Source organism: Elephantulus edwardii, unplaced genomic scaffold (genome assembly GCF_000299155.1).
Source record: "Elephantulus edwardii isolate Elephantulus edwardi_28Jun2011 unplaced genomic scaffold, EleEdw1.0 scaffold00186, whole genome shotgun sequence".
NCBI classification, from domain to species: Eukaryota; Metazoa; Chordata; class Mammalia; order Macroscelidea; family Macroscelididae; genus Elephantulus; species Elephantulus edwardii.
This window is the reverse complement of record NW_006399936.1, coordinates 270,293-292,378: the sequence shown is the minus strand read 5'-3', so window position 1 is coordinate 292,378 and position 22,086 is coordinate 270,293. Positions and strand designations below refer to the sequence as shown.

General features: G+C 51.4%; 3 protein-coding genes across 6 annotated transcripts; all 3 read left to right on the top strand.

Moving 5' to 3' along the window:
- Positions 1-41: 41 nt before the first annotated feature.
- On the top strand, positions 42-9,387 carry FBXO24 (F-box protein 24). Of its 3 annotated transcripts, none has more exons than XM_006896466.1 (10): positions 42-80; positions 2,607-2,705; positions 2,805-2,988; positions 3,916-4,154; positions 4,319-4,553; positions 5,479-5,637; positions 5,862-5,983; positions 6,216-6,347; positions 8,489-8,659; positions 8,964-9,387. In XM_006896466.1, the coding sequence occupies exons 1-10, from the start codon at positions 42-44 to the stop codon at positions 9,324-9,326; spliced, it is 1,743 nt and encodes a 580-aa protein (XP_006896528.1). In that variant the 3' UTR covers positions 9,327-9,387. The 3 variants fall into 3 exon arrangements, with proteins under 3 accessions (XP_006896528.1, XP_006896529.1, XP_006896530.1); XM_006896467.1 differs by lacking the exon at positions 42-80 and adding an exon at positions 2,154-2,226; XM_006896468.1 differs by lacking the exon at positions 42-80 and adding an exon at positions 2,271-2,375.
- A 1,158-nt stretch (positions 9,388-10,545) lies between these two features.
- Positions 10,546-15,831, top strand: PCOLCE (procollagen C-endopeptidase enhancer). Its single transcript, XM_006896579.1, has 9 exons — positions 10,546-10,686; positions 11,476-11,584; positions 11,978-12,236; positions 13,082-13,206; positions 13,658-13,794; positions 14,506-14,774; positions 15,178-15,255; positions 15,378-15,548; positions 15,665-15,831. Exons 1-9 carry the CDS (start codon positions 10,592-10,594, stop codon positions 15,829-15,831), a joined length of 1,410 nt encoding a protein of 469 aa, XP_006896641.1. The 5' UTR covers positions 10,546-10,591.
- A 1,903-nt stretch (positions 15,832-17,734) lies between these two features.
- MOSPD3 (motile sperm domain containing 3) lies at positions 17,735-20,263 on the top strand. 2 transcript variants are annotated; one of them, XM_006896464.1, is made up of 6 exons: positions 17,735-17,792; positions 18,024-18,291; positions 18,423-18,498; positions 18,694-18,920; positions 19,954-20,118; positions 20,232-20,263. In XM_006896464.1, exons 2-6 carry the CDS (start codon positions 18,087-18,089, stop codon positions 20,261-20,263), a joined length of 705 nt encoding a protein of 234 aa, XP_006896526.1. In that variant the 5' UTR covers positions 17,735-17,792; positions 18,024-18,086. The 2 variants fall into 2 exon arrangements, with proteins under 2 accessions (XP_006896526.1, XP_006896527.1); XM_006896465.1 differs by lacking the exon at positions 17,735-17,792 and having other exon boundaries at positions 18,087-18,291; positions 18,724-18,920.
- Positions 20,264-22,086: the final 1,823 nt, after the last annotated feature.

The window sequence follows — 22,086 nt, the reverse complement described above, 5'->3', positions numbered from 1 at the left end:
CCTGGCCTCTGTTCTGAGAGACAGCTCTACTTACCAATAGCATGGGCGAGAAGGCGTTCTCATCGCTAAGGAGGAGGCCGGTGAGCTAGAACTTTGAGACTGAGGTAAAGGATAAGCGCTGTGCGCCTTGGCCCATTGGATCAGTCAGTGCAGGGGCTGGAGCGGGTGTGCAGGGCCAGTATGTTAGGGGACAGCCAGCGTGGAGACCGCGAGGAAAGAGACCAATGGAGCAAAGCTAGCGCCTGAGCCAGTTCGTAGAGGAGATAGATGCAGTTGGCGCCTGAGCCAGTTCGTAGAGGAGATAGATGCAGTTGAAAGCATCACGGAGACGTGCGAGGGTCCCTCCTCCCAGGGCGGGGCGCCTCCCCCAAAACTGTAGATCTCTTACCCCTCCCACTCCCCGCTCGTGAAGGGAGCATGAAGGCAGAGAATTAGGAGGGAGAGGAAAACCCTGAACGGGTGGGCAATCCTCCCACCTGTCAACCTGACCAGAGGAGCGGTCCCGCTCCTGTCAAGAGTTAGAGGCACAAGACCTGGGAAGTTTAGAGGGGACTTCATCACCTCAGAGGCCCTATTCCACCAGAGGAAGATGGACAGTCTCCTCTCTGCAATCTACTGCCCCTGAAAACCCGCTTCAGGGTCCGCTAATGGGTCGGTCCCGCCTAGGAATGGTCCTTAAGAACAGCCATTAATACCTGCAGTTACTTTCTATCACTCATATCCCAGATACGAAATTTGTTGCCAGAAGTACACATTTGACTAGATGGTTGACAAAGTCTATTACCTGGCACAGTAAAGGAATGACTGATGCTGTAATACTGTGTAGCTCCTGCCTCCGTGTCCACGGAGACGGGTTCCTTTGCGCCCCCGGAAAAGCCAGCAACTTCTTGGACTTGTTAACCTAGAACTTCTGGTCCTAACTTTACAGCTCCAGCGGCTGCTGCTGCCTTTTTTTTTTTTTTTTTTTTTTTTTTAAGTCACACTAGTTACAAATCACTACTTACAAAATTCAAATACATTGTTTTTCAAACCAGATTCTCCCAGTGTCCCTCACCCCCCATCATACTGTACAACCCCATAATTAACTCCCCCTCCCCGCACATCTTCACCTCTCTGCTTCCACCCTCCTCCCCTTGCATCCTCGTACTCATTCTACAAAAGTGGTTTTGTATAATATTTGTCTTTGTGGAACTGAATTAGTTCACTCAGCGTAATGCTCTCCAGTCCCTCCCAAGCTAGGTAATAATTTACAAAGTCATTGCTTCTACGTGCTGCATAGTATTCCATTGTATGAATGAAGGTACCATAATTTTTCGATCCATTCCATTGTGGTTGGACATCTGGGCTGTTTCCATGTTCTTGGGCAAGAACCCCAGCTTCTATTAAGATGTAAGTTGATGACTTAGATTCTAAGAACCAAAGTCCTCTCCCCCACGCTGCCTCCATGAGTTGGTTCCGTTATAGCAACCCTCCATTCGGTTTCCTAGGTGGTAAATCTTTATTGGAGGAAGCTGCTCATCCATATTTCCAAAATCAACTGGTGGACTGAACTATCAACCTTTCGGTTAGCAGCCCCACACATTATGCATTCCACCACCAGGGCTCCTTCTGGACTCTAGAAGACACTCTAAACTTTCAGAAGAGGAAAGTAAACCTACCCTTTCCTTCCACCTTCACAGGGTGCCCTTCACACAGTGATGTTACTGTCCCAAGTGCCCGCCCTTAATGAGCACTGTCAGGAGAGAGTCGTGCTGAATCAGCCCCATTTGCACCCGCTGCATGCTTCTGTGAACTGGGTGGCCATCAGAAGTGTCATCTTTCCTTCTTACCTACCAAATTGAGTTTATACTTAATTTTCTGTTGGTTTTAACTTGCTTCTTGGGCTGCAAATTCCCTCGAAGTCCTTGTCTTCTCGGATAGGGAGACTTCACCAGAATTTCTCTACAGAGTTCGTGCTAAAAGGGCCTCACATGGAAAAACGTAAAGGTCTCCTCTACAATAGTCCACATTTTTATTTGCACACCCATGAGCCATTTGGCGGCTCCAGCTCCGCTAGAACCCAGGAGCTGTCTTGAGATACAATCGCGGGCAAACGTGAGGAAAGTAGGTCACAGTGACTGAACAGTGAGGTCACAGAGACATTTGTTTGCCCCAGGCTCCAAAGGGGGAGGGGTCTAGGAAGCAGAGGAGCCCCAGAAGTCTTCTGAGCCCCAGGCAGGGGACATGGTGTGAGAAAGGCAGTAGGGACCCAGAGGGCCTACAGGGAGGAGGGCAGAACCAGGGAAGGGGCAGTCAGGATGTTGAGGAGAAGTAGGAGACAGAAGCTACAAAAATCCACCCGACTGTATGGGCAAGGATTGGAAAAGAGGCTCAGGGTGAGGGGAGCAGGCAAGGGAAGGGCAGGGAGATGGCCCCAGGTGGTCCCTGAGAAGGCTTATTTCAAGAAGTGGGGAACCAGGCAGGCAGGGAACGGTGACTGATAGAAGGAGAGAGGGGGAGTGATTTCACAACACAGAGCTGGGAGTCAGAGTTAGGAAAGATAGGCTGAGGAGGAAAAGAGGCACAACCCTCATGGAGCCCCAGACTCTTCCCTTCTCCTTGGGCAGGTGAAGCGGAGCTGCCCTTCCTGTGGCCCAGAGTTTTGGGGTGAAAAGAAGAAAGGGAGAGGGAGGCCTGTTTCTGTTCAGTTGTTCCCCCCAGAGCTGGTAAGTCTTTATGAGAGGGCAGGTGTCGAGACTAAAGGATTGGAGGCCAGATCACCAAGGAATCCCAGTGACCCCTGCTTCCTCCTTCCTGCCCACCAGGTGGAGCATATCATCTCATTCCTCCCAGTCAAAGATGTACTCGCCCTGGGCCAGACCTGCCGCTACTTCCACCAAGTGTGCGATGCTGAGGGCGTGTGGAGGCGCATCTGCAGCAGGCTCAGTCCTCGCCTGCGAGAACAGGGTTCTGGGGTCCGGCCCTGGAAGAGAGCTGCCATTCTTAACTGTACACCTTCCCCAGAACCTCCAGTTTTCCTTGCCTCTGTCCTAGCCCACTCTGGGATCCCTCCTGCTCTGTAAAGTTGTCTGATGCCCTTTGCTCTCTTCAGGCAACCTTGAAGGACCCTTTTCTCAGAGAGAAATTTGTTAGACTCAAACACACTCAATTGACTACTTCCTCCAAGTGTCTAGAACTACCCTCGGATAGGTATCCTTTGCATTACTAGTTCTCTCCATGTGGAAACTGTCTTCTAAATTTTACCCAAACCTGGAGTTTCCACACACCCACCCCTCTGTTAAGTCAGGCTTTTCATTCTTGTCACTAGGCACGTGTTTTTGTGGGTTTTTTTGGGGGGGGCCTGTTCTGTGCCTTACAGAATTTTTAGCTGCATCCTAGGCCTCTCCCTACTAGAAGCCAGCAACATCTCCCTCAGTTGTGACAGCGAAAATGGCCTCAGAGGATCACTATGATCCCAAGTTGAGAACCATGCTCTTAAAACCCTTCCACTCCCCAGAGCCTCTGTCTATCTCCATTCATTTCATCTCGCATACCAGAAGATTAGGAGAAAAGCCCTCTCTCCACATAGCAGATCCAGAGCTGGGAGTGAGGGAGAGTTGCTAGCTTAAGTCATTGTTTTTCACTCCTCCTGCCTCTTGTCTGTATACTTATTCTTCTTGTTCTCTTTATGTCTCTGATAAAAAAAAAAAAAATTAGGAGTGCTTACTCAGAAGTGTGTGTGGCTCAGGGCTGAGGTGGGGTAGGGTACTTAATTTCAGACATGGGCTGTAACTGAGTATGCCTTCTAAGTTGTCTATTATCAGCCCTGAGGACAGAAAGGAGCCTAATGCCCAGGTGTCTGAGAGATCATTATGCCCAACCTCTGACTTGTGTCATCTCCACACCATGAACCTTCTATCTCCTTCCCTCCTCCAGACACGAAGGGCCTGTATTTCCAAGCATTTGGGGGCCGCCGCCGTTGTCTCAACAAAAGTGTGGCACCCCTGCTAGCCCACGGTTACCGTCGCTTTTTGCCCACCAAGGACCATGTCTTCATTCTTGACTACACGGGGACCCTCTTCTTCCTCAAAAATGCCCTGGTGTCCTCCACCCTTGGCCAGATCCAGTGGAAGCGGGCCTGCCGCTATGTTGTGTTATGTCGCGGAGCCAAAGATGTGAGTAGCAGAACCCAAACAACTGAGAACTCATCCCTCATAAATAAGTCCTCATTTTCCATCTCAAGACCCAAGTATCTCATTTCTGTACCCAAAATGCAGTTAGCCTGGCTTCATCCCACCCCAGGCTATACATCCCCATAACCCTTTATCTTCTCTCACAGTTTGCCTCTGACCCAAGATGTGACACTGTTTACCGTAAATACCTCTATGTATTGGCCACTCGGGAGCAGTTCGGAGTGGTGGGCACAACAGGAAGCCGGGTCTGTGACTGCGTGGAGGTCTATCTGCAGTCCAGCGGACAGCGTGTGTTTAAGATGACCTTCCACCACTCCATGAGCTTCAAACAGATCGCACTGGTTGGTCAGGAGACTCAGCGGTCACTACTGCTCCTCACAGGTATGGCCCAAGGTAGTGTTTCCAAAGTGTTCCCTGCGGACTCTTCTAGGGCCTTCTCCAGGGGAAAAGGGAGGTCTCAGAGGGCTCTGCATGCCACCTTTTCTGGTTTCAAATTAAGTGAATTGGTTTTTGCCTGTCTCCTCGTCTAGCGATTCTGTCTAATATGTATGAATAAATGACCTCGCTGCCGAAAACACTAGTTTGAAAATCACTGTTCAAGTGGATGCCTGGGTTCTTTGGATTTTTTTAAAATGCTAATCTCCCCAATTTACATACCACCACCTCTTTTTTTTCCCCAAACTTCTTCCTCTTTATCTTTTCTTAAATTTTTTTTTCTCTTTTTCTAATGTATGCCTCCAAATTTGACCAAACCCCTAAACATGATTTCCTGTGTATCACTTAAGGCGATATAGGGATCGAAACCTCCTAAATATTACTCTTCCTGCCTTTCAGTGGATTTTTCAGATCTGGTATGTTCTTTCTTATCTCCTACACTAAAGTACTCCTCTGATTTGCTTTTGGTGGCTAGGGTCTGGAGTCTGGGGAATGTGAGGTCTGAAGATACTTTTTTAAAAAAAAATTTATTATTTTGTGTGTGTGTGTGTGTGTGTACCGTCAAATTGGATCTGACTGGTACAGGAGGAGATTGCCCCTCCTTCTCTAGCAGAGCATCTGGTGGATTCGAACCGGATACCTCTGGGATTGCAGTGCAGCTTCTTGCCACGAGACCACTAGAGCTCCTGAGGTCCAAAGATACTTTAAATTGAAATAAATATGCCTTTATTTCATCTCTACTCTGTTCCTTTCAACTTCTTTGGAGGCAGTTAAGTTTTATCTGTATGGCATAGGGAAGTCTATTGGGAAGGTAATATAGCTATTGGAGAGGCTCTGCCTCCATATTTATCTGCCTCCTCGCACCTCCCAGAGGAAGGGAAGATCTACTCGTTGGTGGTGAATGAAACTCAGCTGGACCAGCCACGTTCCTACACAGTCCAGCTGACCCTAAGGAAGGTGTCCCGTTGCCTGCCTCACCTTCGTGTGGCCTGTATGGCTTCCAATCAGAGCAGTACCCTCTATATCACAGGTAAGAACCACCTTCCTTCTTCTCAAGACTCCATCCAGCCCTCAGCAAACCCTCTAAAGGCTGACAGCCTCCTCCCTGTCCCAGCCCGATGGTAAACCCTTCAGAGCATCCTGAAGAAAAGATGCATTTCTGTTGGGTGTGATATTCGGGCGGTGGGGAGGGGAACCTTATCCCTAGAAAACTGGTGCCCAAAGCCACTGAGCTGAAGGCTCCTGACTCCCCAGACCAGGGGGCAGTGTATTTTGAGGTGCACACCCCCGGGGTGTATCGTGATCTCTTTGGGACCCTCCAAGCCTTTGATCCCCTGGACCAGCAGATGCCACTTGCTCTCTCACTGCCTGCCAAGGTAGGTTCTTGGGGGAAGGGGTAGGCCAAAGTAGGAGGGACTTTAGGGATTCGAAGATACCAAGAGCCTGAACGAGGGGTAGGAGCTAAGTGATCTTTCAGACAGGGTACAGGGTAAGGGCATAAGAAAGAAAGACCACCTGGACATGGAGGCCTAGTGGTTGGGAGATTCTAGAGGTCAGAGTTTCTCTGCCAGGAGCTGAGCACTATCTCCTTTCTATCTTTGCTCTTAGATACTATTTTGTGCTCTTGGCTATAATCACCTTGGCCTGGTGGATGAATTTGGCCGAATCTTCATGCAGGGAAATAACAGATATGGGCAGCTGGGAACAGGGGACAAAATGGACCGAGGGGAACCCACTCAGGTGAGACTGCTTCCCAGCAGCACTCATCCTGACCCTCTTCCTCCCACTCTTTAACCCCTGGGCTTCTCCACTTTCCAGAGAATCCACTTGCTACTCTGTAGGGAAATGAAGCCAGTCAGTATGTAATTCCTGTGATTGTGTTCCATGTCTTGTCCTGGATTGACACCATGAGGTCGAATTCAGTGCTGTTCTGTGTAGTACAAACTACAGGTGCAAGAAGAATTCAATGAAGAGAAAGGGAGGCTGGAGGAAGTGGAACAGCTAAGATATAAACAGGCCTAGGTAGGTAGGGAAAAGCATTCTGTGTAATGGAACAAAGAGTACCTGGGACTCTGGCAGAGAGACTGTGTTAGGAATCAGTGAGAAGAGATCTAGGTGGGTGAAAGCCCGGAGGAAAAGGCACCCCAGAGGGTGACTGAGAACACTTGGCAGTAGTAGTTAGCACTCTGGAGAACAGGAAGCCTACTAGGGAACTGTGAGTGATAATAGCACTTTGAGACAGAGACCTGGGTCAATGCAGTGGTAGTGTGAATGGATCTGAGAGATGTCTTAAAAGAAAATGAATAGGCCTAGTAACTTTTAGATGCGAAGAGGGGCAAGTCTGACAAACCTGGCTCAGGAAATAGGTCCCTTGGAGAAAGATGGTATTGCCCATAAAATTGAGTTAGAAAGAAGAATGTGATTTGAACTTTTTGCAGTGGTAATAAAACACTAAAGGGAAAATGCCTCACTGGCAATTAAAGATTCCCCACTGGAACAGATTGAAATGACCAAGAGACAGGTAAATCCTGAGGAGTGGCTACTTTGGGGGTAGTAGGAATAGAGATGATGTTGTCTCTGAGAGGGTAGGCTCGCCCCTCAAATGCCATATCCTAGGAGCCGTGGAGCAGAACATTTCAAGTAAGAGTGGGCAGTTAACAGAGCGCTACCACTATGGGAATATATTTACTGACAGAGAAAGACGTTCATGTCATATTTTTAGGTAAAAAAAGCCCCAACTTTATTAAATGGTGGACATGGTGTAAGACTACATTTGTTTAAAAAGAAACTGTTTTATATGTGTGTGTGTGTGTGTGTGTGTGTGTGTATGTATATGCATATACAGATATGCATATACATACACACACATGGATGTAGGTATTTGCATAGGAAACAGTGAAAAGGAATTTTTCAATATTTGTTTTCCGGTGCATCGCTGTTTTTCTCTAATGACGGTCAATGACTTACCTGTGCTCTAAAACTCAACGTGCTCACAGTGTCAGGAGATTGTGTGAGAGGCCCTGGGAGCTGGCAGTGCCTTTACGGAGAGCACGTCAGTAGGGCGAGGAGCCAGTTCTTAGAAAACTCAGGAAAACCTGGATGTGGTGAGGAAAAAATGTGGCCAACCTCAGACTGGTCACATAGGAAGTGGCTGGAGTCAAGAGGAATGTATTGAGGAATTTTTTTTTAAAAGATAGCTATTTTTCATATGCTATATATATGGTAACTTTTTAGGGTTGTAATATGACAAATTAAAAATGCTAGAGAGACAAAGGAAGAAAAAAAAAAAAAGGCGGGAAACCCTTCTTTGAGCGCTGACCTGGAACTGCACAGGATGAGAGCGCCTGCACAAGAGGAAGGCGATTTCTTCCCCCCGAGGAGTCCTGGTGGCATAATCGTTAAAGAATCCAGATGTAACCAAATGGTTGGTGGGTCAAATTTAGCAGCTGCTCCAGGGGAGAAAGATGAGACGATCTGCTTCTGTGAAGATGTACAGCCTTGGAAACCTAAGAGCAGTTGGGCCGACTCCTTCAGGCTCTCTGAGTCAGTCAACTAGAAGGCTGTGGATTTGGTTTAACTTTGAGGCTGAATGAGAGGCCAGAGGTCTAGATGGGTAAGATGAGAGAGTGGAGAGCAGCACAGAAACAAAGCACCAATGAGAATGATAGACCCAGCCCCTCATTAGACCACAGGGCAGCAGGAGTACCCAAGCAGAGACATGGGGCCCATGGCAGTCAGTGGGGTGACTTCATAAGAGGGGTGCTTGGTCCCATTTCTTCCTAGTTTATATTCTCTCTTGAGCCTTCCTGTTACCCGTCCCTGACCTGGACCCTCAGCCCTTGATTGTTCCCCCCTCAGGGGCCCTGACCCTGTATCCTCAGGTATATTATCTGCAACGTCCCATTGCCCTGTGGTGCGGTCTCAACCACTCCCTGGTTCTGAGTCAGGGCTCAGACTTCAGCAAGGAGCTGCTGGGCTGTGGCTGTGGTGCTGGAGGACGCCTCCCGGGCTGGCCTAAAGGGAGTGCCTCCTTCGTCAAGCTCCAAGTCAAGGTCAGGTGGTCAGGGAGGGCAGGAACAATAAAGTCAGGTAGACCAGAGGGCTGGAGCTGGGCTCCTGCACATACTCACAGAGGGCCCTTTCCCCCAGTCCCACCCTTTCTTCCTCTCCTGCCAGGCTCTAGGACTCCCAGCTCTCTCTAACCTTACATGACCCTGAGGCTCTGCCAGCAGTCCGCTTCCTTGGCTGCTTGGGGCTGCTTTGAGAGGGAGGGACACCACAGACCTGAGTAGCCAGGATGTCCCTGGAACCCCTGGACCAAGGGTCCCATTGGGTCATGCCCCTTTCTCCTCCAAGGTCCCCTTTTGTGCCTGCTCACTCTGTTCCACGAGAGAGTGCCTCTACTTGCTGTCCAGCCATGACATTGAGCACCATCTCGCCTATCGGGACCTGCCGGCCAGCAGGGTGGTGGGGACCCCTGAACCCGGCCTCAGGGCCGGGCCCCCTCAGGACCTCGGGGGGGCAGCACAGGCCTGTGAGGAGTACCTCAGCCAGATCCACAGCTGCCCCACATTGCAGGACCGCATGGAGAAGATGAAGGAGATCGTGGGCTGGATGCCTTTGATGGCCGCACAGAGAGATTTCTTCTGGGAGGCCCTGGACATGCTGCAGAGGGCTGCTGGAGGGGTCGGCACAGGCCCCCCAGCTGCTGAGAGCTGACTCCTCTCTCCTAGCCTCACCCCTGGAGGGGATGTCTGGCCCTGGGCCAGGGGCTAAGGAGAGATGGAGTGGCAGCAAGGAATACTGTGTATACAGGGGGAGGGGGTACAGGGGGACAGGGACTGCCAGACATACCAGGACGGGGGACAGGGAACTGTTCTATGAAATATTTGGGGGCTGCCCAGGAGGGGCTCTCAACCTGCTACCTTGGACAAGATATCTGATGGACAACTAGAATAAAAGTCTGAGCGAGGCCCAGTTTGGAACCCTGGGTGCAAAATGAAGGGGCAGGGGGGACGGGAGCCAGACAGCCGCTGGGTGAGGGGAGGGAGGCTGGCAGGACAGGAGCAGACGTGGCGGCTCAGGTCACAGTTGCTGCTGGCCAGGAACCACCTGATTTCAGCTTCCTCCTTCCTGCTCTCTGAAGACCCATCCCAGTCTTTTTTAACTTGGAAATCATAGTCCCACTTTCTGGAACAACCTAGTTAACTCACAGTCTTACTTCCCCACACAGATCCTCCATATCAGAGGAAGCCACTTTCTTCTGACTCCTGACAATCTCCTGCTCATTTCCCTTTATTCCTGTAAAGTTAACCATTTTCTCTTGATTACTCCAGGTCTGATCTCACATGTGCTTTTCCTTGACATTCTGCTCCCTTCTGGCAGCACACGGATCATTCCAAGGTCTCCAGCCTCCTCTTTCTCAGTTTCCCTCTCTTTTTCGTCGTCCCTCTGGGAAAAGGAGACTGGGTTTCCTTATAGGTTTCAATATAAGAATATTGATGCACATACATACCAATGTTCCCTACCCTCTCCTGTCTGTACCTTCATATGTTTGGGAGAGAAATCTCCTGAGGATAGAGGACAGATCCGAGGGTGATCAGGAAGAGCGGTAGAAGAAGAATCCAAAGACTCAGGTGTGAAGAAACAATGAGTGGGAGTGGTCCTGGGTAGCCTAGTCTCCTGGGGAAGACCAGAAGCTATCTTAATGTCTTGATTCCGGCCAAGGGTCTGATGCTCCACCCCCAACCCAATGTAGGTTAATATTTATGTGTCCTGGACCTAAAGAGGCCCCTAAACTCCCCACTGTCCCAGCTCTGCTCTCCCCGGCCCGCCTCCCCTATCCTCCCCACTGGCCAGTCCCCACGCCCACACACCCGCGGCTGCCTCATCTGGCACTGATTATCTCGCTGCTGCCGCCACTGCTGCCGCTAAACTCCACCGCTGCCTCTGTCCTGAGGACCCCAGTGCCTCTCCCCCCAGCCATGCTGCCAGCTGCCACAGCCTCCTTCCTGGGGCCCCTCCTCACTGCCTGGGCCCTGCTGCCCCTTGCCCAGGGCCAGACCCCCAACTATACCAGGTAGGTCTCTTGGCACCAACCAGATAAGTCCAGGAAGCTTCAAAAGCCCTGGTTTCTGGGGGCTTATGCCTGGGGGGGTTTGTGGATCCTTTTGCTAATGCACCACTCTCCAGATTGACCACAGCCCTCATTTCTGTGCATTCCAAGCCCTTCCTCTCTGCTATAAGACTGTCTCCTCAGTTCAGCACTGCTCCCCATTCTTCCATCCCTCGCCCTCTGCCCTCCAAGTCTCCCAATCTACCCAGTCCTGGGTGCCCCCCACCTTGATGGAAACTGACAGGGTTCAGACTTGGAACTTACTTGGTAGCGAAACATCTGGACTCCATGAGGGAATTAGAATATTGTGGGGTAGGAGTGTGGGAGACCTGGGAATCACATACTCAAGTAGTTAGCCAGAATGGAAGCAGGGCAAAGGGTGAGAACTCAGGGCGCCTGATGTCCAATTTCAGTTTGAGGCCATTGCTGTTGCCTCTGCCTTCATCTCTCCGCCCCTTCCCCCTCCACCCCCCACCGACTCTCCTCGTGGCTGTGTCCACATCTGGAAGCAGTTAGGCGGCTCCTGTCCCCATTGCCAGGCAAGGCGAAGAGGGAGCATGAAGAAGGGGGGCTGAGGATTCCGGGAATTCCAGTCCCAGAGTGGGGGTGGGGAGAGATGCCTGAGTCACTGGTCCCAGGATATCCTTGTCCCCTCCAGCCTGGCTGCTCTGCTTAGACCCCTTGGCCTTTTTTCTCTCTCTGTCCTCTCCCCTGTTCCTTGGACTCATGAGGAGTCTCTCTTCCATTCTCCAGACCTGTGTTCCTGTGTGGAGGGGAAATAACTGCAGAGTCAGGTTACGTGGCAAGCGAGGGTTTCCCCAACCTCTATCCCCCCAGTAAGGAGTGCATCTGGACAATAACGGTGAGAAGGTCCCTCTGGTCACTGTAAGACCTCCAAGGAATGGGTTCTGGCTGGCAAAGGCCTAACTGCCCAGGGGGACCCCTAACACCACGTTTCCAACCTGGGGATGTTATCCCATCTAGTCCCCTGCTGCCATCAGCCCATCTCTAATCTCTTCATCTATTTTAGGTGTGATTCTCCCACCTCAGCGTCTTTCTTGCCCTCTAAGTCCTCCTAGGACCTCAGCCCTTGTCTTGTGCTCAGGCCAGCCTGCAGAACCTGCCCTCCTCTCTGCTCCCCAGTGGGGTCCCAAACTGTCCCAGGCCTATGGAGCCAGTTTCTGCAGGAAATCCCTCGGCCTGCACTGTGTGTGGCCTAACTGTGGGGGTCCCCTGCCCTTGCCTCTGCTTCCAGGTCCCTGAGGGCCAGACTGTGTCTCTCTCCTTCCGGGTCTTTGATTTGGAGCAGCACCCCGCCTGTCGCTATGATGCTTTGGAGGTTTTTGCGGGGGTCGGGACGTCGGGCCAGAGGCTCGGACGTTTCTGCGGGACATTTCGGCCAGCGCCAATCGTCGCCCCGGGTAACCAGGTGACCCTGAGGATGACCGCTGACGAGGGCACGGGAGGACGAGGCTTCCTGCTCTGGTACAGCGGGAGGGCCACCTCGGGCACTGGTGAGACCTCCCTCACCTCCGCCTTCCTCCTCCTCCTCCCGGCCCCACCCCCAGCCTTAACTGCAACCCTAAAAACTTGTGCCCCAGAGCCTAGGGCCCCCATCACCTCCCATACCCTCTCCCCTCACTAACTGCCCCTTCAGTCCCTCCTCCCCGTCTTCTCTCCCCCTTCCCGCTCCCACCTACCCCCTCTTCCAGGCCCTCCCCCAGGCGCGAGGCGGAAATGGGTCACCGACCCGCGGGTGGAATGGGCGGCCTGGGGTTACTGGGACGGTGAGTAACTGCCCGCCCCCGTCCGCAATCGGGCTCCTTTAGAGGGGCGTAAGAGGGCACCCCAGAGCTGGGAGATCTCCAGACGTGGAGCCTCTCACATCCAGCCCTTGGCTCCCGATTGCGGTCCCATCACCCCTTCTGGCGTCAAGAAGTCTCCTTTCGAATGTTTCAGGGAGAGATCTCCCTAAAGAAAAGCAAGGGCACCCTCACCATGAGGGATCTTACGCCTGCAAATAAGGGACTTCTCTGCCGGCCGAGGAGATGGGATCTCCCAGGGAAAGAGGAACTGCGTGGCTGCGGGTCAGAGGGAGGGGCAGAAAGGGGGCGTGCCCAGCCAATTCCCCTTTGACCTCCCGTCTGGTCACCCTGAGGTCCCAGGCTTCCCAGAGCCCAGCTCCCCCCACTCCCACCCGCCCCTCTCTGCTAACTCCCCTCCCTCTTTCCTTGCTTTCCTCCTGAGACCCGAACACCCGCGCTTTCTGCACGGACTCCAAGCCCTAGATTTCCCTCCTCCCCAGCTGATCGAGGGTCTCCACCGGCCCCCACCCCCTGCTCCTCTCTCCCCTCCCCAGAGCACCAATTTTGCGGGGGGCGTCTGGAGAAGGCCCAGGGAACCCTGACCACGCCCAACTGGCCCGATTCCGATTACCCCCCGGGCATCAGCTGTTCCTGGCACATCATCTCGCCACCGGACCAGGTACCCACCCCCGCTGCCCTGCTGCGCCCTTAGCTGTCCGCGGGAGACTAGGCTAAGCCTCTGACTTGGAGCCGACAAGGATCTCTTGAACATCTGCCCTGTCCCAAGCTCTGAGCTTTTGCTAGTGGGGAGCAAAGCACGCCCAGATCTTGATTGCGCGCGCGCGCGCACACACACACACACACACACACACACACACACACACACACACAGAGTGGTTTACAACTGTGATGAAACTTAAGGAGACTGAGGTATAAGATGCTGGAAGGGGGAGACTGCAAGGTTTCAGGGGTGTTGATAGGATGGTGTGAGGCAGGGCTTGAGTGTATCCTGGAAGTGACAACAGAGGCCAAGCATCCAGGACGCAGCGGGCAGAGGAGGTAAGAAAAGCAGGGCTGACTCCCTCCGAGTCCTCAGCTTGGCCATGCAGTCTTGCCTCTTCCACTGCTAGGTAATCTCGCTGACCTTCGGAAAGTTTGACCTGGAACCAGACACTTACTGCCGCTATGACTCGGTCAGTGTATTCAACGGAGCCCTGAGCGACGACTCGAAGAGGCTGGGGAAGTTCTGCGGGGACACAGTCCCAGGGTGAGGGGACACAGTCTCAGGGTGAGGGGACACATTCCCAGGGTGAGGGGACATAGTCCCAAGGTGAGGGGACACATTCCCAGGGTGAGGGGACACAGTCGCAGGGTGACGGGACACAGTCCCAGGGTGAGGGGACACATTCCCAGGGTGAGGGGACACAGTCTCAGGGTGAGGGGACACAGTCGCAGGGTGACGGGACACAGTCCCAGGGTGAGGGGACACATTCCCAGGGTGAGGGGACACAGTCTCAGGATGAGGAGACAGAGTCCCAGGGTGAGGGTACACGTTCCCAGGGTGAGGGGACACAGTCCCAGGGTGAGGGTACACGTTCCCAGGGTGAGGGGACACAGTCCCAGGGTGAGGAGACACAGTCTCAGGGTGAGGGGACAGGACTAGGGTGGGCAGTGTGGACTGAAACCTTCACCTGGTATCAGAGGGCCTTGCCACACTAATCTTGGGAGGAAGTGGGGCCTAGCTGAACCTGTGAGGAACCTGCACACACACACAGACACATCTGTAGTCCAGACACACCTGGAGCCCAAAGTGCTTGAGCATTTGGGGATGGGGCGATGCTCAGGAAGATTGGCCACAGGTCTGGGACAGGCCGAACAAGAGGGAAGTGTGGGGCATAGGAGAGAGGTTAGAGGCCAACACTCAGCCCAGGGTAGGGTAGGTATGTGGCTGGCTTTGACAACCCCTCCCGCCTTGCAGCCCCATCTCCTCCGAAGGGAACGAGCTCCTTGTCCAGTTCGTTTCCGACCTCAGTGTCACTGCCGATGGCTTCTCAGCCTCCTACAGGACCCTGCCTCGAGGTGCCACCGAAGCAGGGCCAGTCCACAGTTCCAGAGGAGATGAAAAACCTGGCCCTCCACCCAGCCCCAAGCCAGCTGGGCCCAAAGTCAAGCCTGCCACCAAGCCCCAAGTCCCACCTGCAGAGAAACCAAAAGCCTCACCTGAAGCAGAGACCAGGGTGGATCCTGGTGAGTCTGGGAAGCGGGGAGGAAGGGAGCCAGTTCAGAATTCCTTCCTTAGCTCATTCAAATGCTCAGCTGTGTATTTAGCATTGATGCCTTCTCGATGCCAGTGGCTGGTGCTAGGTGCTTCCTACTGAGAAATGGACAGAGCTTGGAACCACAGGCCTAGTTAGCTATAGGAAAAAGAACCTGTGACAGTTACTTTAAAATTAATAACTGATTTCTCCCAGACAGCAGTGCACACTTCCCTGCACTCTCACTCTTGTTGCCCATAGTGCATGCCTCTCACCTGCCATTATATCCTAGATAATGCTTCTGCTTGAAATAAATTCCAGTCTACGAGGCTGAAGCAGCAGAGTGCAATTTCTGGGTAAACCACCCTCCACAAACAGCCTCTCCTTCCTCCTAGACTCACCTGCCACCCCCTGCCCCAAGCAGTGCCGGAGATCAGGCACCTTGCAGAGCAACTTCTGTGCCAGCAACCTGGGTAAGGATCCCAGCCCCCAGTCCTGCTCTTCCAGTCCTGACCTTGCCATCTCCAGAGCTGCCCCTCCTTCTGACTCCAGTCCAGGCCCTCTGTCTTCTCACATCACCCCTAATCTCCTACAGTGGTGACAGGAACAGTAAAGTCCATGGTGCGGGGCCCAGGTGAGGGCCTCACTGTCACTGTCAGTCTCCTTGGTGCTTATAAAACTGGAAATCTGGAGCTGCCCTCTCCACCCACTGATAGCATCCTGAAGTTTTACGTGCCCTGCAAGCAGTGCCCCCCGATGAAGAAAGGTAATGTGAAGAAAATGGGGGAAGGGCCTTAACCACAAGAAATGGTGAGGATGGTAGGAGGTGTACTGACAAGGTCTCAGTAACATGAATTTTTCAATCCCTTCCCCCTCCCCCAGGAGCCAGTTATCTATTTATAGGTCAGCTGGAAGAGAATAGAGGTCCAGTTCTTCCTCCACAGAGTTTTGTGGTTCCTTACCGGCCCAACCAGGACCAGATCCTCACCAACCTAAGCAAGAAAAGGTGCCCCTCCCAGCCCATGAGGGCTGCAAGGTCCCGGGTCTGAGACTTAAGCCAGCCTTAGGCTTCTGGCCCTTGGCCCTCTTTCTCATCCAAATAAATGTATCTCAACTAACGCTGGCATCAGATCTCTATTTTTGTGGTTTGGGAGGTATCTTTTCATTAATTCATCGTATTTCCTATACAGATTAATTTTTATTTTATTATTTTTTGTGTGTACTGTCAAATCGGATCTGATTGGTATAGGGGGAGATTGCTCCTCCTTCTCCAGCACAGCATCTGGTGGATTCGAACCAGGATTAATCTTCTTAAAAATACAAGTCAAATCTTGTCACTCCTTTCTTTGTTCAAGACTCTCCCATAGTGTCCCATGTATCTCAGAATAAAATCTAAAATTGCCAGTGTGGCCTATAAAACTAGGTGATGCCCATCTTCGCTCTTCTCATCTTTTACTTTTGTGCCCCTCGTTCTAGCCACAGTGGGCTGAGCATGTGTGTACATTGCCACTCCAGCCACCCCACTTTGCTGTTTCCTCTCTCCAGGACTCTTTTTCTATAGCTACACCCAGAGGTTGCCTCCTAACTGCAATCAGATCTCTGCTTAAAGTTAATCTTGGTCACTTTTTGTTAAAAACAATTCTTGTCTTCTAAACTCAGATAGCATTTTAGATGCTGAAGGTACAACAAAAAAAGAAAATTGTCCCTGCTTTTGTGGAACGTACACTGTTCTAGGGGTGAAGGAAACAGAAAACATGTCAAATAGAGCTTTAAGTGCTATTAGGAAAACCAGAAAGCATGGTTAAGGGATAGGAGGAAGGATTCTACATTTGGTAGGTTGCTCGGGGAGGTCTCTTGGGCAAGATCAACAGCTTGCATTTGCTTCACTGAGTGATACACCATGAGATTTGTCACCTTGCTGAGGATGTTCATCCTTGTCAAAGGGGAATAACAATGAAGTAGAAGATTTTGCAGGGATGATGTAGTTGACAGGGTTTGGGAATTCTTAATTCTCTGTGCAGATGTGTTTTCCCACGCTTGTGCAAGGAAGGAAGGAAACAATTGAGTTCCGGGCTGAGATCCCAATCCCAACTGGAAGCAACTTCCAGCTGTTGTTGTGTGCCACCAGTGGATTCTGATTCCTAACAATCCTATTTGGCGGAACAGAACTGCCCCAAGGGGATTCCTAAACTATAATCTTCAGTTAGAGATCACCAGGTCTTTCTCACGCGGAACAACTGGGTGGATCTGAGCCACAGAACTTAACCTTTATGCCACCCGGGGTCTAGGAATCTCATAGCTGACCCTGCAGGGCGTTTGCCAAGTTATAAACAGCGGGTGGATTCCAATCGCCTGAGAGGCGTGGCCTTTGGGTAGGTTCAACGGCCAGAGAGGCGTGGCTTTGGGGTTAGCCGCTTAACCCTATTTGCAGTGCACCAGCAGACCTCCCTAACGTCCAGCTAGTGCTATAGATGACGGGCTTTGATTGCCGCATTGGCTTCAGAGTGAGCCTTGAACGGGAGTGAGAAAGAGTGCTTCTCACTGAAGATGTTTTGGACCATCTGAGAACCGGGAGGAAGGAACAAAGACCCTTCTGCTAACCCCGCCTCCATCCTGTCCGACATACTATAGGGCGGGCACGCTCCACCTGAGACGCCAGTGAAATGTTGACATCACCGCGATCAAGCCAATCACGGGCGAGAGCAAGGAGGGGGCGGGCCCTTGGGAAGATGGCATCTTTGGTCTGGCAGCAAGTTGATTGGCAGGTGCTGTGACCAAAAGGTGAGAAATAGCAGCGGCTGTGTGGAGGCGGAAGCACTTAAGGAGCGCCAGCCGGTGCTCAGGGAGGGATCGGAGCCCCAGATACCAGTCGCCTGGAGCATAGGCGGCGTAAAGGGGTCCTGCGAACAGGGCTGCCAGAGGGGGCGGAGCCTGGCGGAAGAGGGGGCGGGGCCCGGAAGGGGCGGGGCCCGTCGAGGGGCAGGCTTTGTGGAGATCCGGAACGGGGCCTGCAGAGCCGCGAAGGGCCGGCTTGAGCGGAGTGGGCGTGACCATCTAGGTGGGACTCGGGAGCGGAGTCTAAGGGGATCAAGCGCAGAGTTCAAAAAAGGAAAGGTTTGGGGACCGCTGGGCTGGGGTCTACCCGATGCTCACCTGGCTAGGTTCAATGGTGGTGGCAGCGGCCAGGCCCACGATCTCATCTTGTCCCCTGTTGTCCCTTAACGCCCTCCATCACTCCCAGCTCTAGACTCCAGGCCCTGCCCCCTGAGCTCTGCCCTCGGATGTCCGACCGTCCAGAGCCTGCATGCGCCGTGGGGCGCCCCAGGACCAGGAGCTGGTGGGTTCGGGGACCCTTGGGCGGGGTTCCCGGGGCGCCACTCCTCCCGCTGGACCCCTTGTCCCGGTCCTCGTCTTCCCTCCGGATCTAGTATTCAGGGCCGACCAGCGGAGTGGACTCCGACAGCTGCTGACCCTTTATAACCCCACGGGAGCTGCGCTTCGCTTCCGAGGTGAAGAGCTGGGGTTGGGGGGGGCGGGAGTTGTGTCCAGCCCTGGGGTGGCAGGCCAAGTGGACTCTCGTGCTCCTCTGCGGGCAGGACTCTGAGGCAATAGTAGATTTCTTTGTGTGTCCATCCCATAGTCCTGTGCACTGCACCTGCCAAATACACGGTGTTTGACTCAGAAGGATACGTGAAGCCTCAGTCTTGCATTGATATGTGAGTTGGAAGTGGGGCTGCTGGAAACCAGCACTGCCACTTGCCCGCCCACCCACCCCCGCCCATATTACAATGCTGTTGTCTTGGGCACTGGGCCTCTTCAGCTTGTTTTCCCCACCACCCTCCCTCCACACCCTTAGGAGAAAGGCTCCTTCTGGCATTGCCTCTCACTCGTTTTTTCCTACCTTGGGACAGTGTGATTCGCCATGTGGCCCCCATCCCCAGCCACTATGACATCCAGGACCGCTTCCGCATTGAACTGTCTGAAGAAGGCGCCGAAGGTCGAGTGTTAGGGCGCAAGGACATCACCTCGGTTTTGAGGGCACCTGCTTACCCCCAAGAGCTTCAGGCACAGCCAGACTCAGCTCCCCAGCCAGAGCCTCCAGCCCTAACACCACCCTCGGCCAGACACTTCCAGGAGAGTGAGTTGGGGATGGGGATTCTTGACTTTTATAAGGAGGGTGAGACTGATTTTAAAGCTATCTTCTGGTTCAGTCAAAAAGACGAAAGTGGGCGAGCTCTGGTGGCCTAGTGGTGAGAAGCTGCACCACAATCCCAGAGGTTCACGGTTCAAATCCACCAGATTCTCTGCTGAAGAAGGAGTGACAATCTCCTCCTGTACCAGTCAGATCTGATTTGATGGTACACACACATTAAAAAAAATAAATAAATAAAAGACGAAAGTGGAAACATTTCTACCTAGTTGATTTAAAAAAAAAAAAAGGGAAAAAGTTATCATGTACTGTCCAGTGGGTTTTTGTGCCGCCAAGTCAGAACTGATTCATGGGTGACCCTCAAGCTCCAGCCACAGTAAATCACACCGGCGAGTGTCCCTCCTTCTTCACTTGAGTAGCTGGTGGATTAGAACCGTGTGCCTTTGAGATTGCAGTGCAGCTTCTTACCATTAAACCACCAGAGCTCCCTGAATATTAGAAGAGGAAAAATGACAGTTCCTTCTGTTTCAGGCTTTTCCTTTGAGTTCTTCTTTAGTTCTGCCTTTAGTCATTCTATTATGTACCGACAGGCTCAGTTCAGTAAGAAGAACTGAAAAATTATGCTATACAAAGATTTGTGCTATAGTGCAACAATGAATGAATGGAAACCCAAAATCTCTGTAAATGTTTATGAAAATTAACAAAATATAATTATAGAAAAAAAAAACGCAAAGATGTGTGCTGCATGTGGGAGATAGAAGTTCCTGTCTACCAAATAAGTACACAGAAGACTGTAATTGAGGCAGAGTAAAGAGTGGAAAAAAGTGCTGAGAGAACAGAGGATGAGGGTTTCCTGTGGCTGTGGGGACAGAAGCTCCAGGGAGGAGAGTACATTTCAGGTGGTCTTGGAAAGACAATAAAAAGAAAGTAGACACAGCCTCCATTTCCAGTCTGCTCCCTGTAGGAACTTGGGTCAGCCCTGGGGCTGGGGGCTGCACTGCTAATGAACTTTGTTTCCTAGATGCCCACCCACAACTGTCCACCAGCTCCTTCTTCCTCTTCTTGCTGGCGGGCATAGTCTCCGTGGCCTTCCTGCTGCTCCCACTCCAGGATGAACTTGGCAGTCAGCTGCCCCAAGTCCTGCATGTCTCCCTGGGACAGAAGTTGGTGGCTGCCTATGTCTTGGGTAAGTGTAGTAATTTGGAATCGAGGTCCCGAGAAAAGGGACCCAGAGCCAGAGGGAGGGCAAATAGCACAGACTACTCACTGGGCCTCGCTCTGTTGCTCTCCGTGCTCCAGGCCTCCTCACCATGGTGTTCCTCCGGACCTGAGCTCCCTGCTCGGCCTCCACTCCAGCCTCCCTGACCATGGACTCGAGACAGCCACTGTGATGCTCATAGATAACTTGCCCCGACTCCTATACCCTTCTTCCTGCCTCATCTCTTGCCCCTAAAAAACAAAAACAAAAACTAAAAAACCAACCCAGGGATTTGTACTCATTTTCCATATTGAATGAAATAAATTTTTAAAATTAAAGTGAGAAATGTTAGGAATATGCCTCTTTCTTTGAACTTCTTTCTGGGTACCCAGACAGCCTCTGCTTCCTCCTGTTCCCACTTCCAGGGGATGAGCACCCCCGGGGTCACATGTTTTTGCTACATTGAGAAAGCTGAGTGACCTTTGGCAAGTCAGTTCATTTCTCTGAGCTTGTTTCCACCTCAAAATGAGGAAATAGGGCAAATTAATTAAGATCTCCCTCAGCCCTAAAATAGAATCCTACTCTGGTGGCCTAGTGACAAGAAGTTGTGCTGCAATCCCAAAGGCACATGGTTCAAGGCCACCAACTACTCCATGAAAGAAGGATTGGCAGTCTCCTCCCGATCAATTAACTGCCTCTAAAAACCCAACGGGGGGTCAGGTATGGGTCAGTTCCACCTTGACAATATACAACAACAATCCCTAAACCACATACCTAAGTTACAAAAAAGACTATTCTAAACTCCTGCCTGATGTTTCAGCATCATGAGGTGCATACTACCCCCAGAATCCACTTGTTACCGATTGGTCCCAAGTGGCTTCAAAGGACCCATACTATTATTCTAGCAAGGAATTACTTAGCACAGGCATATGGATGAGCCAACTTTTCTTTTTATAGAATGTAGTGTCTTGAAAAAAATGCCATCTCAAAAAAAGGGACGTTTTGAGAGTATATTTGCCAATTAAGCTAAAGATGTTGGGAAGGGGTCATGTTTTCTTTGTACTTTTAGGAAGGGAAAGCGTGATTATTTTAGGAAAGGAAGCATTATGCAAATCAGGAGGTGTGTGCAGCTCATCCTCAAGGTGGAACCTGCCTGGTTAGAGCATCAGTCCTCATGGGACAAACACTGCCGCTTTCTTCTTCACGGTGGCTTTCTCCAGAAGTCCATATAATAATCACTTTACAGTTGCTTTCTCCAGAAGTCCATATAATAATCACTCTTTTTGCTTCTGCATATGCACAGCAACTGAAAGCTCTTTTGGATAATTAAAACCAGAAATTGTTAGTAAAGTTAAAGGTCGTTAGGCCGTAACACCTGGAGGTGCCTGTATTAGCTGGTTATGCATGTAGGCTGTAGGAGGGGTGTAGGAAGGCCCAGTGGCACTGTCCACAGGGAGCTGAGGGGCTAACCCACAGGCAGCAGTGCCTCTCCCGTGATGTGAATCTACCAGCGGCGCCACAATAGAAACCTGGGCTATCTCCTCCAGTGCAATTTACTGAAAAGTTCACTGGACGGTCAGATGTGAGTCTGTTCCAATCTGACAGATGCATCTGGGTTTTATGTAGGATGATTGGCTTCCTTGATCCTGAACTATCTTAGGGGAAAATTACTTTGCCAGAAAAAAAAAAAAGGAGACAGTTGTATTTAGCCTATCATATAAAAAAGAAAGCAGGAAAATGGGAAAGTTTTTTTATCAGAGCAAACTTAGCAGATAAGGTTTTTCTCTTCTATTCACTGCTAGAAACTATTTATTGCCTGCTTTCAAAAAAGGAAGAAAATCTTTGATACAAGGTCATAAGATCTTATCAATGCATAAAATCTTCATAGATAGTTAAAACATAAGCTGGCCTTTGAGAGGATTCTTCTGTTGAAAAGATATGGTTGTGTCCTTGATG